Below are 16,576 nucleotides of genomic sequence, written 5' to 3' on the forward strand. Positions count from 1 at the left end.
CTACCTAAATAGTACCTGGGGAGATTAGGAACAAGATATAGCTGCTCACAGGTTATGAAGTCTAACTGTTCACAGGGTCTCAGGAAAAGAGAACCTTCTCTTTCCACTCCCTTATCTGCAACTAAAAAAATACCTCACAGCTTAAGCTAACAGCTTTTGGCAGGAAAAAGAAACAGAAAGTTCTGTAACAACTTTACAAACAAAAGACAGTCACCAACTTCTGGCCAAACAAAGGAAATGTACATCATAAACAATAGCTATATAGTTTTCAAGCAGGAAAATTCCTTGTTTCGCCATACCTGTCATTAAACCTTCTTGATTGCGAGAGCAGAAAGTGTGGAGAGAAAGTGAAGTTGCTTACTGCCTCCCAGAGGATTTTGGTCTCAATCAAATGAAATATTGTTTATGCAGAAGGGTTACTCAAAGTCCTGGTACACCCTAGGCAACCACCTACCAAATACCAACCAACCCACCCACCCCTCCCTTTTACAATAGTACGTGAAAGGCTATAACACAATGACTTTAATATATGGCTCAAAAAATTGTGCAAAGCAGCTTTTAGATAAGAGGGTTGGTGCTAAGCATGGAACAACAGAAAGCTATACCGTAGTGATGTGTTCATTTTGCTTGGGGTAACTTTTTCAAATAGGTTAATTCTGCACACACTGTGACAAGTATGAACCTCATCCTATCCAAGGGTATGCTGGAGATTCACTGCTAATACTAGTCTCAGCATCTGCATTGTGTCAAAGCGCCTCCTTCTGGAAGTCATGAGACAAAAATTCTTTTTAAATTAGGCAGACAGCACCAGCATACAATTGTAATAACTTTTCTAATGGCAATGTTGCGAAATGGATTAGTTCTGCATGACTGCATGTGGATTGAAGTGTTTCTTCATATGGGGAACTACAATCTGATTGGGCTAACACTGTATTTCTGAAGAAGTCATGCGATGCCACTGGGATGAGCGGACACATGCTAGGATAGGTTCGTGGTGGATGCCCAAAAACTCAGCAAAATACACTTGGACAGATAGATTCCCTAGGGGAAACTTACTCACAACGCCTGTAAAGGTCAGTGACACCTCACATAGCCAGTATCATTCACATGCAAGTGGGAAAATCTGGTCCAGGAGCGTGCCATCAGGAAGGCATGAGCACCAGACTTCAATAGGGAGGCTGTAAGAAAATGAAGCATGACAAGCAGAAAATGGTGAGTGGAGATTGGGGGGGGGGGGGGGGGGGGGAGGAGGGGAGAGAGGCATTAGCACAAGCCCCAGAGTTAGTACATCCAATCTCGTGAGGTGTCTCGGTGGCCCTGAAGACAAGATGAAAAACTGCAGTCTGCGATGGAAGAGATCAAGGAGTATTTTCACAAAGAACTGCAGCACATTATGGAGGTAGAAGCAAAGGGTTGCCAAGCAGGAAGAGGAAGGTCACAGGGCTACACAGCAGATTGGGGCACTACAAAAAGAGACAGCTGGGCTCCTGGACTAAGTAGAGAAGAAAAATGAGAACAGAAGCTGTTTTATCAACCTTCGGGTCAGTGTTCCCTCTAAGTTGTGCATGAGTATACATACATGTGGATCAGAAAGGGAGCACACATGCCTAGCAACCACACACACAACATTTTTGCTGGCTTTCTTTATTGGGAACATTGTCAAGGCTGAAAACTTGCTCACAAAATGTTTTTCATGTGCACATGGGCCAATAAAAATTAGAAAGAACATTGCTTCCGGTCATAAGTCCCCTGTAGGGTGTCAATAGATTAAAAAGTTTTTATGGCACTCATTCTCCTCCAAACCTAGGGTATCTTCCCACCCACTCCTCCTCCACCATTGCCCCTAATTTGGAAGCTTAAGCCAACATTACTCCTGAACAGAAAAGCTATTCCCTCCTGTTGGATTACAGAAGCTCTGCCTAAATTGTCACTTTGATGGAATAAAATGATGGAATATATTTAGCTAGAACAGATGATATTTATTTCTAAGAGGGTGGTAGAAGATGGGTATGCTGAAGCATGGACAACTTTCTTTGCCTTATTCTCTCCAACTAGAATTGCAGGATAGAGGGTATTGTAATGTCTGGAAGGGGAGTTGTGTAAAAGAAAACATGAGCGCTTTTCTCATATTGGTCTAAGCATCTTCTGTATTCATCTTTATTTGATATTTCTCTGATGATGTTTCTTGATTCATGGGCTGTAGGGAGAATTTATTAGTACTGTACTTCTTTGTTCTTTTTGATGAGGTCAAATGATCCTCCATTGCCCCATGTAAGCCGCATTGAGACTGCCATGAGTGGGAAAGTGCGGGGTACAAATGTAACAAAAAAAAAAAATCCTTCCCTTATATTTGGACTGAAGCAGGAGACCTATCTTAAAGAGTTTGGAGTACAAGAAACTCAGGGGTCCTTTTACTAAGGTGCACTGAAAGATGGCCTGCAGTAGTGTAGGTGCGAGTTTTGGGCACATGCAGAATCATTTTTCAGTGCACCTGTAAAAACGGTCTTTTTAAAATTTTTGCTGAAAATGGACATGTGGCAAAATGAAAATTGCCGCATGTCCATTTTGGGTCCGAGACCTAGGTCAATGGCTGGCGGTAAGCGGTAAAGTCTCAGGTGGTAATGACCTACACGTGTCAAATGCCACTTGGTGCGCGTAGCTGATGCACGCCAGAAACTAGAAAATATTTTGCGGAACCGTGCCAAAAATAAAATCACTGCAAGGGCCACGCGGTAGCCGGGCAGTAACTCAGAACTGGTGTGCGTTGGGCACGCGTAAGCGCTTACGCGGCTTAGTAAAAGGGCCCCTCAGGAAGGAGTGGGTGGAACAGTGTGAATGTGCCTCTTAGTTAAGCACAGTGGAGTAGCCATTTTAGTCCACAAGCAGCTCCCTTTTGAGCTGGAACAAGTGATACCCAACCCTGACAGCAAGTATATCATTATGAGGAGTACAATGTTTCGAATACACTTGTGTAATATCTATGCACTTGAAGCAGCCCAGAGGAAGGCAATGAAAATGATATCAAAACTGCACCAAGAAACACGAGTGAGACTTGAAGACCTGAATATGTATACCCTAGAGGAAAGGAAGGGATAGAGGAGATATGATACAGATGTTTAAATATTTGAACAGTATTAATCTACAAACAAATCTTTTCCAGAGACAGAGAAGCGGCAAACTAGAGAACATAAACGGAGATTGCCGGGTGGTAGGCGTAAAGCCAGGAAATACTTTTTCATGAAGAGGGTGGTGGATGCCTAGAATGCCCTCCCTTCTGGAGGTGATGGAGGAAAAAAAACAAAACAGTGACGGAATTCAAAAAAATGTGTGGGATAGACACAAAGGATCCCTAAATAGAAAAAGATGATCATCAAACTGAAAATTTAACACAACAGCTATGAATTCATTTATGATGGGCAGGAGAAGTGCTTAGATAGTAACTCCAGCATTGGAAAAGCAAGGCCAATGCCGGAAGTCTATACGGCCATACAGAAGTTGTGTCTGGGGAAGGCCTCTGGAATTATGGGGACCAGAATTTTACAAGATTCTGAAGTTGAGGGTTTTGCTGACCCTCTAAAGGAGCTCTACTCCTCTGTGCAGGGGTGGGATTTTCCCAGGATATACAGCAGATACAGTATTTATTTAGATTTTGCTCACACCTTTTTAGTAGTAGCTCAAGGTGAGTTACATTCAGGTACACTGGATATTTCTCTGTCCCAGGAGGGCTCACAATCTAAGTTTGTGCCTGAGGCAATGGAGGGTTAAGTGATTTGCCTAAGATCACAAGGAGCAGCAGTGGGATTTGAACTGGCCACCTCTGGATTGCAAGACCAGTGCTCTAACCACTAGGCCACTCCTCCAGGAGGGACCCAATATTAATGTGATCATATCAGTCCATTTTGCTCTTAAAAGTTGATACCAAATTGTTAGCTATAATGCAGGCAGTGTGTCTCGGTGAAGTTCTGCGCAGGTTAGTCAGATCAGACAGACTTCTTAAAAGGGTTGAAACAGGGTATGCAATGTTCACAAAGTGCTGGAAATGCTCTCCAAACTGATAAAGGAAGGAGCCTCAGAGGCTGGCAGTGTGTCTAAGTGACGTTCTGCCCAGGTTAATAGGTAAGGATCAGACAGAGTTTTTAAAAGGAGTGAAATGGGGTAAGCAATGCGGTTAACCTGGCTGGTTAAGTGCTGAATATGAGCACTAAACCAGCCAAGTGCTGACTCTGCTCCTGGAACATCCCCAAAATAGCTGGTTTGCAGTTCAGTACTAACTGGTTATTTTCAGCGGCACTAGCCATATGGAAAAGTAAACTCACTGCCACTGCTTCCCCTATCTTTTTCCAGAAACAACTGAGTAACTCTCTTCATGCCTCCACATCCTCTGCTCTCTCTTCTCCTAAAAAAAAAAAATCACCACCACTGCTGCTTCAATCTCTCATTTGTTCCTCATCCTTGCCATCAAACCAGACCAGTGTTACTCCACCTCACTCCTCCCCCTAGACAGTTGATATTGGCATACTCACCACTTGACACCATCCAGCTGACACAATACCGAGGAAACACAGTCTGTGGATTATCACTGTAGGTTAGAAGGTAGTCGAAGCCATTCTGGAGATGAGAAGAACATACATAGTAACATAGCAGATGACAGCAGAAAAAGACCTGCACGGTCCATCCAGTCTGCCCAACAAGATAAACTCATATGTGCTACTTTTTCTGTATACCCTACTTTGATTTGTACCTGTCCTCTTCAGGGCACAGACTGTATAAATCTGCCCAACACTATCCCCGCCTCCCAACCACCAGTCCCGCCTCCCACCACCGGCTCTGGCACAGACGAGATTTGCTGAAACACCTTCTCCTTTCTGTAAATCATTAAGTATCTGGAATGCTTTCAAACTAACAAAAACGCCTTTCACTACAGCACTAGCACCCTACCAGCGTGCATACACACAGCTCCTGTCTTCCTACTGTTATAAACGGGGAGTAGCCACATCATTGCACATCCCTCTCTATCCAACACCATCTATTAATTGAGACTGTCAATGATCTCAGGATGCAACCAGAGATGTGGAATGGAAAATTTTCCATTTCTAAAAATTCATTATTTTATAAAATTTGTTAGTAGCAATGAATTTATCTCAATACAGGTTAGAAAGCTTGCCAATTTCAAAGTTATAATTAATATCTTTCAGGTAATATCTCTAGAAAAAGGGTTGTGAAACTCAAATGGTATGAGTTTGTTGTGCTTTTTTTTTTTCCTGACCAATGATTAATTTAACACCTACATATTGCATGGTTGTACTAAAAGGGTGGTGAGCATATAATTCTGAGGTATTTTCTCTCTACAAATTTTTACGCAGCAATAAGGGTGCAAAAAAAAAAACTTAAATGCCTCCTTGGCGAGCTGGCTTTTTTGTGATTTTCTGATTTAAGGTCCAGTTCTTTTCCTGGTTTAATTTTTGTTGATTGACTTACTGGCAACATTAAGATGGTTCACAATAGGCAGAGCAGTTTTGGTTTTCAGACAGTCAAAGACTGGAAATTCTCCAAGCCCCGTCCTTAACTACTTTGGCAGAGGTTGATTCTGGAGATTCTAATTGGCCAGATTTATTAAAACAAATGAAGATCTTAGCCAAATTAGAATTGTATAGTGCTACTTTAGTAGAATACTGTAAGAAAAATGTATCAAAGGGTATGCCGACAGCTCCAAGGATGTATGGAGACAATAAACCTTTTGTAGAAAAGTGAAATGGGCTTGGGCAAAGAATACTTTAAACTCTCAACCTAGAAAGTTAACAAACTGTTTTGAGTTCTCTAATCAAGAGCTAGCCTAATCTTATTGTAATCATGAACTAGTAAGCAGAACTCTCATCGTTCTTAAATTGGGCTGAAGAGAAATGTTGATAGGCCACATAGAATAACAAATATAAATGTATACATCCCCCACACCTTTACTGAGAACTATTTTTATAATATCTGCTTGCTTTATACTTCTACTATATATCTCAAAATCTCTATTTAACAATAAGTACCGTATTTTTCAGACTATAAGACGCACCTAGATTTTAGAGAAGGGAAATAGGAAAAAAAAAAATTCGGACTATAAGACACACTTTTTCCCTCCTCTAAAACCTAGGTGCTCCGGTGCGTCTTGTCCGAATCCCTCCCTCCAAGTTCGGGATTGCCCTCCCTAGGGTTACCTCCCCTCCCCCTCCCCCGCCCTTTCACCACCATTCCCCTTACTCACGTGATCTTCCCTGGTGGTCTAGTGATGTCGGGGCAGGAAAGAGCCCCCTCTTACCTGCCCAGCACGCTGCTCTGCATCCTCCTCTATGCTGCCTGTGACGGTCTTGGCGAGATTCAAAATGGCCTCCGAGAATTGAAGTGGCCTCGCGAGACTTCAATTCTCGGCGGCCATTTTGAATATCACCGAGACCGTCACAGGCAGCATACAGGAGGATGCAGAGCAGCGCGCTGGGCAGGAAAGAGGGGGCTCTTTCCTGCCCCGACGTCACTAGACCACCAGGGAAGATCGCGTGAGTAAGGGGAGAGGTGGTGACAGGGCCGGGGGGGGAGGGGAGATAACCCTAGGGAGGGCGATCCCAAACTTGGAGGGAGGGTGGGCGGGCGGCCTGCTAAATCTCTACGTTCGGACTATAAGACGCACCCCTAATTTTCCTCCCAAATTTGGGGGGGAAAGTGCATCTTATAGTCCGAAAAATACGGTAACTACTTTTATAATATCTGCTTGCTTTAAACTCTAATATGTTATCAACATCCCTATGTAACAATAAGTGATTACATTGTAATCTATTACCACCAAGAATGATACATTATAAGCCACATTGAGCCTGCAAAGAGGTGGGATAATGTGGGATACAAATGCAATAAATAAATAAATAAATTATAAAAATCAGTACACTACAGCAAGATGGAATGATGGTTTACCAAATTAACTTGTCCAGAAGACACCTAGGGGAACTCATTTGTGAACTGTTTTGAGTTCTCTAATCAAGAGCTAGCCTAATCTTATTGCAATCATCAACTAGTAAGCAGAACTCTCATCGTTCTTAAATTGGGCTGAAGAGAAATGTTGATAGGCTGTCTATCCTAATGGCCAGGCTTCAACAAATCTTTACTGAATCTAGGAGCCAGCCCAAAAACTTAGCAGCCAGTGGCTGAAACCGCTTGCTAATCCTTCACTCCACAACAAACACTGTTCATAATGAAGGGCTGGGGGGGGGGGGGGGGGGGGGGGTAATCCCTTCCGAGCTCAGTAGATGCTCTGGCAACTTTAGAAACTCATTTACTAAGGTTCTTTTCCCGTTCTGTGTCTGTAGGAAACAAGTTTAGTAAATTAGTCCCTTAAGATACCACTGCACCTCACTGCCAGAAACCAGTAGTCTTCTGGAAGCATGGTGTGATACCACCCTCTTGATAGGTGAAACAAAGAGGTAACTGCCATAGGTCTCCATCTCTCTCGCTCTCATTCTTCCTCCTGCCCTCAGTCTTTACCCAGTGTCTCTCTCCTACTTCTCCTGAGCCTTCACCCAGCCTCTCTCTTTCATACTTTTCCACCAGGCCGGCCAAAAAGGGGGGGGGGGGGGTGGGGGTTGGGGGGGTGCAAAATTCCCCGGGCCTGGGGTCTCTCTCTCCCAACAGGACCCGAGTGATTGTGTCCCGACAGAAGCAAGAGACAGAAAACTCCGGCACCGGGTCCCCCCTGGAGGCTGGGGAGGACCCGGAGCTTCCTCCAACATTTATCTCCTGCCCATTGCTAAGCAGCTGCTTTTCTTCTCAGGCACACATGGTTTTGAAACTGAGAATGCCCTGAGAGGAAAAGCAGCTGCGGGGGCAGGCAAGTCAGCACTGGAGGAAGACGTCTTCTGTTGGCAGGGCCTCGGGATCCCTGCCAGTCGAGGTCTTTAGGCAGCAGCAGCGATTGGGGGGGGGGGGGGGGGGCGGCAGCCCTGCCCCGGGCCTGGATCAGTCTCTCGGTGGCTCTGTCTTCCACCCTCCCCCCAAGTCTTCACAGAGCTTCTCTCTCATACTCCCCTCCTCCCCAAGCCTTCACCTAGCCTCTCAGAACCTGCCATCTATTCCCCTCACCTTGCTGATTGCAAAAACAAAACAACCTGGCACATTTCCGACTTCCCCCACTACCATTTGGCTCTCTGAAAGCTTAAGCAATGCAGGAAGTTCAGGCTGGTCTTGTGATTTCAAGTCCCATGAGATTTACCAAATGTTCTGCACTGCCTGGCTCAAGCTTTCAGAGAGTTGAATGGCAGCAGGGAAGTAGGCAAAACGTGCCATTTTCTGCTGCAGCACAACAAAAAATAAGTATATGGAAGCAAGACATTCCAGGTGTCAGAGTGCAATTTCTACTACTACTACTTATCATTTCTATAGCGCTACAAGGCATACGCAGCGCTGTACACCATACACAAAAGACAGTCACTGCTCAAAGAGCTTACAATCTAGATAATTTCTAGGCACCATAGCAACCTCACACTTGGGATCTGTTGAGCCCTGCTAAAGGCTACTTCCATAGCTTAAACGAAACGCAGAAATCTAGCTTTTCCCTTCTAAACTTGTTCAGAAAAGTCAGAAGAGAGAAACAGCTTATAACAGATAAACATTGACATGTAAAACAGCAAATGAATGAGCACTATAGCCATCTCATTTTCTTATTACTCAATACTCTGTATGAGGGTCAATCATGAATTGCCAAAGGAAGAAGAGCCAATTCTAATGTGGGCATTCATCAATGAATCCTTCATAATACCAACTGCACAGCAAGGGTGACCTATTTAAAAAAAAACAAAACACGTTTGCTGATGAAGTTTTAAAGTCAACCTAAGGAGCTACTAGAATTCACCAAGGGGTCAATGCACAAAGGTCACCTTTAAATACGGCAGCTGCGGGTGAACTTACCGATTCATAAACAGTGACCGATGCACAAATGGAAAAACATAAATAAATGAGCTGCATGGAAGTTCTGCAAGAGAAAGGGACCTACAACATGCACAGAACAGTCTCTTGGTAAGAGTCCATGTTCTGTGCATGCCCAGGAACAGCTGCTGCACACTCTGCTGGTGGGTTCAGATCCTGTCTGTGCCCACCACCTGGGGTTCACTTTCTGCCTGTGCCTCAGGGCACTTAGTTATGTTTCCAGCTTCATTAAGAAGCTGATAATTCTTCTATGTGGGCTGCCCCAAACTCTTTCACCCTTCCTATATAAGGTTGCATCTAGTGGCAGTTACGCAGTAGCAGAGAACTGCTTTTGATCCAAGGCATCATATCTTAACAAGTATCCGAAGATTAACTAATCAGAAGGATTTCTGATAGTATTTCTACTGTTGTATGCAGGGCTTTTTTCTGGAGTCTCTCCAGCAAGGGGAACAGAAAGAAACCTCCTGGGAAAAGGGTAGGACGAGAGATCGGGTTACACAAGGACAGCTCCAGACCTACCAGAAGAATTATCAAGTTAAAGGTAGGTGTCTCTTACTGTGCATCACAAGGAATGCTCATTTTAATACGGATGAGCTGCTTGTAATATATTTGCATAGGGTTATTGGTAGCTGCTATGGCGAACGGTAAAATACGCAGAACCCAGTGGGGCCGGAGCTGCGAGGATCCAAGATGGCGACTGCACACGCCCCACAGGAACACATGGTACGAAGCGAGGAACCCGCAGAGGCTGCAAGTATGTTGCAATCGGACGTAGCAGGGCTGCTTCAAGACTTAAAATCTGACTTCGCGGGGATCCGATTAGATGTTCAAAACGCCCTCAAAGACATGGGGTCCCGAGTGGGCGACGTAGAAGGGGGGATGGTGACCCTTCAATCGGAGGTGGACTCTATGCGGAGGAAGGCAACTGAGGAACAGGAGGAGTTGGGCCGGCTCAGGAAGCAAATTGAAGACCTAGAGAATAGGTCTCGGCGGAACAATTTAAGATTTAAAGGTATCCCTGAGCTAGATATTTTTTCCAACTGTGAAGCTGTTATAAAAGAACTACGCCAGCATATTTTGGCCTCGGGGTCAGACACCCACCCCCCCAGAGATACGCATTCAACGTGCGCATCGAGCACAGGGACCCCGCAGAGATTCAAACCCGAGGGATATGGTTGTCTGCTTTCTAGACTTCCCCATAAAAGAACTAATCCTGAAACAGGCCCAGTTGAGCAAAGAAATTACCTGGAAGAATTACAAAATAGGGGTCTTTCAGGATTTGGCACGCACAACGCTGATGAAGCGTGGATCATTCAGAGAAGTTACTGGATTTATGCGTACTAAGGGGATCAGATACAGATGGTTGTTCCCCTTTGCAGTTTGGATTACAGTAGACAGGAAATCCCGCAAGGTTACAACGCCGGAGGAAGCGTGGTCGGCGTTGCGGGCCATGGGATGTCAAGACGTACCGATGCAGAATCAGGAATCGTGAACTCAAGCGGCTCCTAGGAGAGATTCAGCGTGGCAAGTGGTGGTGGAGCGAGGAAAGAAGAGGGACAAGCAGGCTTCCTAAAGTGGGGGCTGCTGAGACATTACGGACACATGGGTTGTTACCGCTTTGCTACACTGGACAATAGAGCAAACCTGGACTCGAAAGGACAGCTGGTTAGCATGCTTGATGTGGAGTTTGGGGCAAGTCACTTGGTTGCTTTGAGAGTAATCGCTTTAACAGGTGGAACTATGCTACCCAAATTGGATTGCGTCACAAGCGGCTGTTATACTTAATAGTGGTGTTGACTTCAAGCTGAACTGCTGAGGCTGGAGAGGAAGAGAGTGGAAGATCTGGTTTGCCAGAACGATGGGATGTTTCTGGGAGAGGCATCCAGACTGTATGAGTGGCTCAGAAAGCACACATAGGGCTTGTGCTGGTGCAGTTTGATGTTAGACAAGAGAGTTTTTGGGGGGAGGAAAGCCTGTGTTTAAGGGCTATAAGAGGAGTGGGGAGGGGGGTTTGTCTAATTATATATATGATCAAAGCCTCTGGAAACATACATTACTTTTCCTACTATGGCTGATCTTCTGGACCAGAGATCGGCAAAGGGGGGGGGGGGGGGGGGGGGGGGGGGGGTTGGGAGAGGGGAGGAGGGAAAAGGAAAAGGGGAGGGGTGAAGATGAGGGAAGGCGGGGGGAGGCGGGAGGGATCTGGGGAAACACTAACAGTAGGGTCCTGGAATGTGAATGGGCTTCACCATCAGGGGAAGCGGGGCCGAGTGTTTAAGGAATTGAATAGGTTAAAATGGGATGTGACGATGATGCAAGAGACACATCTGAGACCGAGAGACACGCATTTATTGCAGCGTCGGCCCTTTAGAGAAGTACTAGTACATCAGGGACGGGAGGCCAGAAAGGTTGGGGGAGTAGCTATAATGGTGCGGCACACCTGTGGGCTAAGCATACAAGAAGAATTTCAGGACTCGAGTGGCTGATGTTTGGGGATTAGGGGACTTCTACAAGGTAAGGAGATCACATTTATTAATATTTATGCACCTAATGAAGGTCAGAAGCAATTTTTTGATTCTCTGAAGGAGGAAATTCAATGTTTTATTAAAGGCCAAGTGATCATGGGGGGGGGGGGGGGGGGGGAATTTCAATATTGCCCCAGACGTGGATTTGGATCATTCCATGGGAAGGAGGGGGGTTGGAAGCGCCAGTCGTAAGGCATTGTTGAACTTTTTGAAGGAATGTGAGGTAGTGGATTGCTGGAGATTATTACATGGAACACAGAGAAATTACACCCATTATTCACATGCAGCACAGTCTTATGCGAGGTTAGACAGCTTGTGGGTACACCGCAACAGTTGGCATATGATAGAAGCAGCAGAAAGAGAGACTTGTCAGGTCTCTGATCACGCTCCTATATGGATTAGGTTTAAGGGGCTGGGGGGTAGGCAGGGGGTGGGGGCTATGGAGGCTCAACGAGACTCTATTGGGAGATGAAACAGTGAGGGAGGACATCAGGAGGGCGATACAGGAATTTTATCAACTTAATGATAATGGTGAGGTTAATGATGGATCCTTATGGGACGCTATGAAAGCAGTGGTTAGAGGAGTTTTTATTAAATGGGGTGCACGGAGAAAAAGAGAAAGAGGTCAGAAATCCTTGGAGTTACGAGCTCACCTAGTGCAACTGGAAAAACAACATAAGAGGCAACCCACAAAAAAGTTGGGGGAGGAGCTTACAGCAGTAAGGGGAGCATTGGCAAGTGAAGACACTTATTTCAAAGGCTGAGAGATGGTAAGGGGGGTTGGCATTATGCAGATGTGGATATATCTAGAAGCTTTGGGACATACTATGAAGAATTGTATAAGAAGGGGGAGGATATGAGTAGGGGGGAAATAGGACAATTTTTAGATCAGCTACAGCTCTCGTGTCTTAGTGAAGCTGAGCGAGTACGATTGGGAGAACTGATAAGATGGGGGGAAGTATATGGGGTAATTAAGAACCTCCCGAATGGGAAGGCCCCGGGATTGGATGGTTACACCGCTCGGTTTTTTTTAAGTGTTATGCGGAGGAGTTGGGGCCCCAGCTTATCAGGCTAGGGAATGGAGTATTGCAGGGAAGGGGGATCTCAAATTCAATGATGGAAGCAGGGATCTCTTTGTTGCTTAAGCCAGGAAAGGATCCCACTGTATGTGGCTCCTATAGACCCATTTCACTTTTAAATGTTGACATAAAGATACTGGCCAAGGTGTGGGCCAACAGGTTGGGACGGGTCCTACCAAAGTTGATAGGGGATGACCAGTCGGGATTTATCCCGGGTCAACAGGTGGGTGACAACATTCGCCGTACCCTCCACTTGCAATGGGAAGCACAGAAGAGACTCCCAGAGGCAATACTGTTAACACTAGACGCCAAAAAAGCGTTTGACAGGGTTGACTGGGTGTTTCTGAAAGAGGTTATGCAGCGTATGGGTCTTGGGGATAATTTCTGCAGGTGGATAGCAGCCTTGTATGCGGCGCCGAAGGCCTGTATACAGATCAATGGCCAGTATACCTCCTTTTTTGCTATTGAACGTGGAACCAGGCAGGGCTGCCCCCTGTCGCCCCTATTATTTGCTATATATATAGAGCCCTTGGCAGAGAGGTTACGTGGCCATCCAGAGTTTCGGGGTTTCACAGTGGGGAAGAGGGAACATCGCATGGCACTGTATGCGGATGATCTGTTGCTTTATGTGACAGATCCAGGGAAAACGTTGGAGGTGGTAGGGAATTTGAACAGTATGCGGGGTTGCGGATTAATATGGAGAAATGCGAAATATTAGGCATTTCGGTCTCCCAGGAAGAAGAAAACCGTTTGAAGCAGAGGTTTGCTTTTAAGTGGACCGGAAGTCATATTAGGTATCTGGGGGTTTGTATTCCTAGAGATCTGAGTAGAGTCTATGGACTTAATTATGGCAAAATAGTGGAGTGCATTAGAATTGAATTATCACGGTGGAAAGGGTTGTGGCTGTCGTGGTGGGGGAGGATGGCGGTAATAAGGATGAACGTCTTGCCTAGGCTGTTGTTTCTGTTTCAGTGTTTGCTGGTGGCGGTCCCCAAGCGGGAGATGCAGCAATTACAACGCCAGATATTGCAATTTGTATGGGACGGCAAACATCCCCGGTTAGTGGGAAGGGTGATATGGGGAGAGATTGAAAGAGGGGGTAGAGCAATGCCTCGGCTTGAGTGGTATGATCAGGCTGCTCCATGGAGAAATGCGAAATATTAGGCATTTCGGTCTCCCAGGAAGAAGAAAACCGTATGAAGCAGAGGTTTGCTTTTAAGTGGACCGGAAGTCATATTAGGTATCTGGGGGTTTGTATTCCTAGAGATCTGAGTAGAGTCTATGGTGAAATTAGGCCTTACCTGCTAATTTTCTTTCCTCTAGACCCTCCAGACCGGTCAAGACGCTTGGGTTATGCTCGCCTACCAGCAGAGGGAGACTGAGAACACAAACTTGAAACTATGTACTTATAACCTGTGCCTAGCCATCTATAGCCAGTATACACATAGCAAAGCAGAGAATAAAAACACAACTCTGAAACTAGAAACCCCTGTACCTGGAAAACCCAAGGACAAGTACCAACAGTGTGCTGAAAACAGACGAGACGTCACAGCGTCCCGCTCTGTAATGTCTTAGAGTCAAAGAATTCTCTCTGACCACACAAACCTTAAGGAATAGTCCTAGCAGAACACGGCTCAAAATACTGCTATCCATATATACGGCTCAAAATACTGCTATGCAAAGACCCGGCTGAGGAATACTTCTGCGAAAAGAACGGACGGCTGAATACTTCTGCGAAAAGAACGGGCGGGCTCTTGACCGGTCTGGAGGGTCTAGAGGAAAGAAAATTAGCAGGTAAGGCCTAATTTCACCTTCCTCATCAACCCTCCAGACCGGTCAAGACGCTTGGGACGTACCAAAGCAGTATCCCAACTAAGGGCGGGACCCTCGTAAAGCAGAAGACAACACCGCCGCTCCAAACCGAGCATCTTCTTTCGCCTGAACATCAAGTCTGTAATGCTTCACGAAGGAATGGATAGAGGACCACGCCGCAGCCCTGCAAATCTCTTGCGGCGGAATAAAACTACTCTCCGCCCATGAAGCAGCTACTCCCCGCGTAGAATGTGCCTTAAGTAAAGAGGGCACCGGCCGACGCTTCAACAAATAAGCCGAAGCAATAGTCTCCTTCAACCATCTAGCCAGAGTGGCCTTGGAAGCAGCTTCTCCTCTCTTGGGACCTCCAAACAAAACAAACAACCTGTCCGAGGATCGAAAATCTTGTGTTCTGCTCAAATAGGACCGCAACACGCGCCGCACATCCAACTTAGCTAAACGACGCTGCGTGGAATCCCCGGCACGATCACCCAACACTGGCAACGAAATCACCTGATTGACATGAAAGGAAGACACCACCTTAGGAACAAAAGAAGGAACCGTGCGTAAAGTCACTTTCTCTTTGGCAAAGGACAGAAAAGGCTCTCTGCAAGATAAAGCCTGAAGTTCCGAAATCCTACGTGCCGAAGAAACAGCCACCAAAAAGACTGTCTTTAAAGTAAGATCCTTACACGTAATGGAAGGCAAAGGTTCAAACGGAGGCGCCACCAGAGCCTCCAAGACCAGATTTAAATCCCAAGGCGGAACCACCGGACGGCAAGGCGGCCGAAGCAACTTCACTGCCTTCAAGAACCGCCCCACGTCCGGAGAAGCCGCCAAGGATACTCCCCGAACCTTACCTCTAAAACAAGACAAGGCTGCAACCTGCACCTTCAGAGAGGAAAGCGAAAGCCCTCTGTCCAAACCATCCTGAAGAAAATCCAACACCTCAACCGCTGACACGCGCAATGGGGCATAGCCCCGCTCTTGACACCAATTCTCGAAAATGCGCCACACCCGCACATATGCCAAGGAAGTAGACCTCTTACGGGACTGCAACATCGTAGCAATCACCCTGGCCGAGAAACCCTTATGTCTTAAACGGTGCCTTTCAAGAGCCAGGCCGTAAGCAAGAATGGAGAGGGGTCGGCCATCTCGATCGGCCCCTGCACCAATCTCACCCGAGGCCCCAGGGGAATCGGATCCTGCACCAGCAACCGCATCAGATCTCCGTACCACGGACGCCGGGGCCAATTGGGCGCTATCAGGACTACTAATCCCGCGTGACGACCGATCCGCTGAACCACTCGGCCTACCAGCGGCCACGGCGGGAACACGTAGAGCAACTGCTGAGTCGGCCACGGAAGGACCAACGCGTCGATGCCCTCGGCTCGAGAATCTCTTCGACGACTGAAAAACTGAGGGACCTGCGCATTGGCGGACGACGCCATGAGATCCAACACCGGCCGACCCCACTGCACCACTATCCGCTCGAACACGGAGGGGTGGAGAGCCCACTCTCCGGGATCCAACGTGTGCCTGCTTAGATAATCCGCGCTCACGTTGTCCACCCCTGCCACGTGTCCCGCCGAGAGACTCTGCAGATGTGCCTCTGCCCACACCAGCAACTCTGCCGCCTCTAGTGCTAACCCGGGACTCTTCGTTCCTCCCTGTCGATTCACATATGCCACGGCTGTGGCATTGTCGGACAGAACCCTGACAGCCTTGCCGACTAACAGACAGTGAAAGGACCGAAGAGCCAACCGAACTGCACGTGTCTCCAGACGATTGATGGACCAACACGCCTCCTCCACTGTCCAACGTCCCTGGGCCACCTGTCCCAGACAATGCGCTCCCCAGCCTGACAGACTCGCATCCGTGGTCATCACCACCCACTGAGGAGCGGCCAACGGCATGCCCTTCACTAGGTTCGGAGAATGGAGCCACCAGCTGAGACTGCAACGCACAACCTCCGACAGAGCGAGCCTCTCCTCCAGATCCTGAAGCTGAGGGGACCAACGAGACAACAAAGCACCCTGCAGCTGCCTCATATGCGCTCTGGCCCAAGGAACTACCTCTATCGATGCGGCCATCAGACCCAACACTTGAAGATACTCCCGCGCCGACGGCGCCCTCTGGACTCGGAAAAGACGGATCTGAGCCTGCAGCTTGGACATGCGAGAGGGAGTCAAGAACACCCGACCT

The 16,576-nt window shown here is 46.9% G+C and overlaps 1 protein-coding gene across 1 annotated transcript in view; it reads right to left on the reverse strand.

Annotated features, from left to right (window-relative positions):
• The window catches only part of STARD7 (StAR related lipid transfer domain containing 7), a 79,783-nt gene that overhangs the window by 7,366 nt on the left and 55,841 nt on the right, over positions 1 to 16,576 (reverse strand). The window contains exon 7 of the mRNA XM_030201639.1: positions 4,524 to 4,608. Within this exon, the coding sequence (XP_030057499.1) occupies positions 4,524 to 4,608 (85 nt within the window). The remainder of the gene's footprint in view (positions 1 to 4,523; positions 4,609 to 16,576) is intronic.

Source organism: Microcaecilia unicolor, chromosome 4 (assembly GCF_901765095.1).
Source record: "Microcaecilia unicolor chromosome 4, aMicUni1.1, whole genome shotgun sequence".
In the NCBI taxonomy this organism is placed as follows: domain Eukaryota; kingdom Metazoa; phylum Chordata; class Amphibia; order Gymnophiona; family Siphonopidae; genus Microcaecilia; species Microcaecilia unicolor.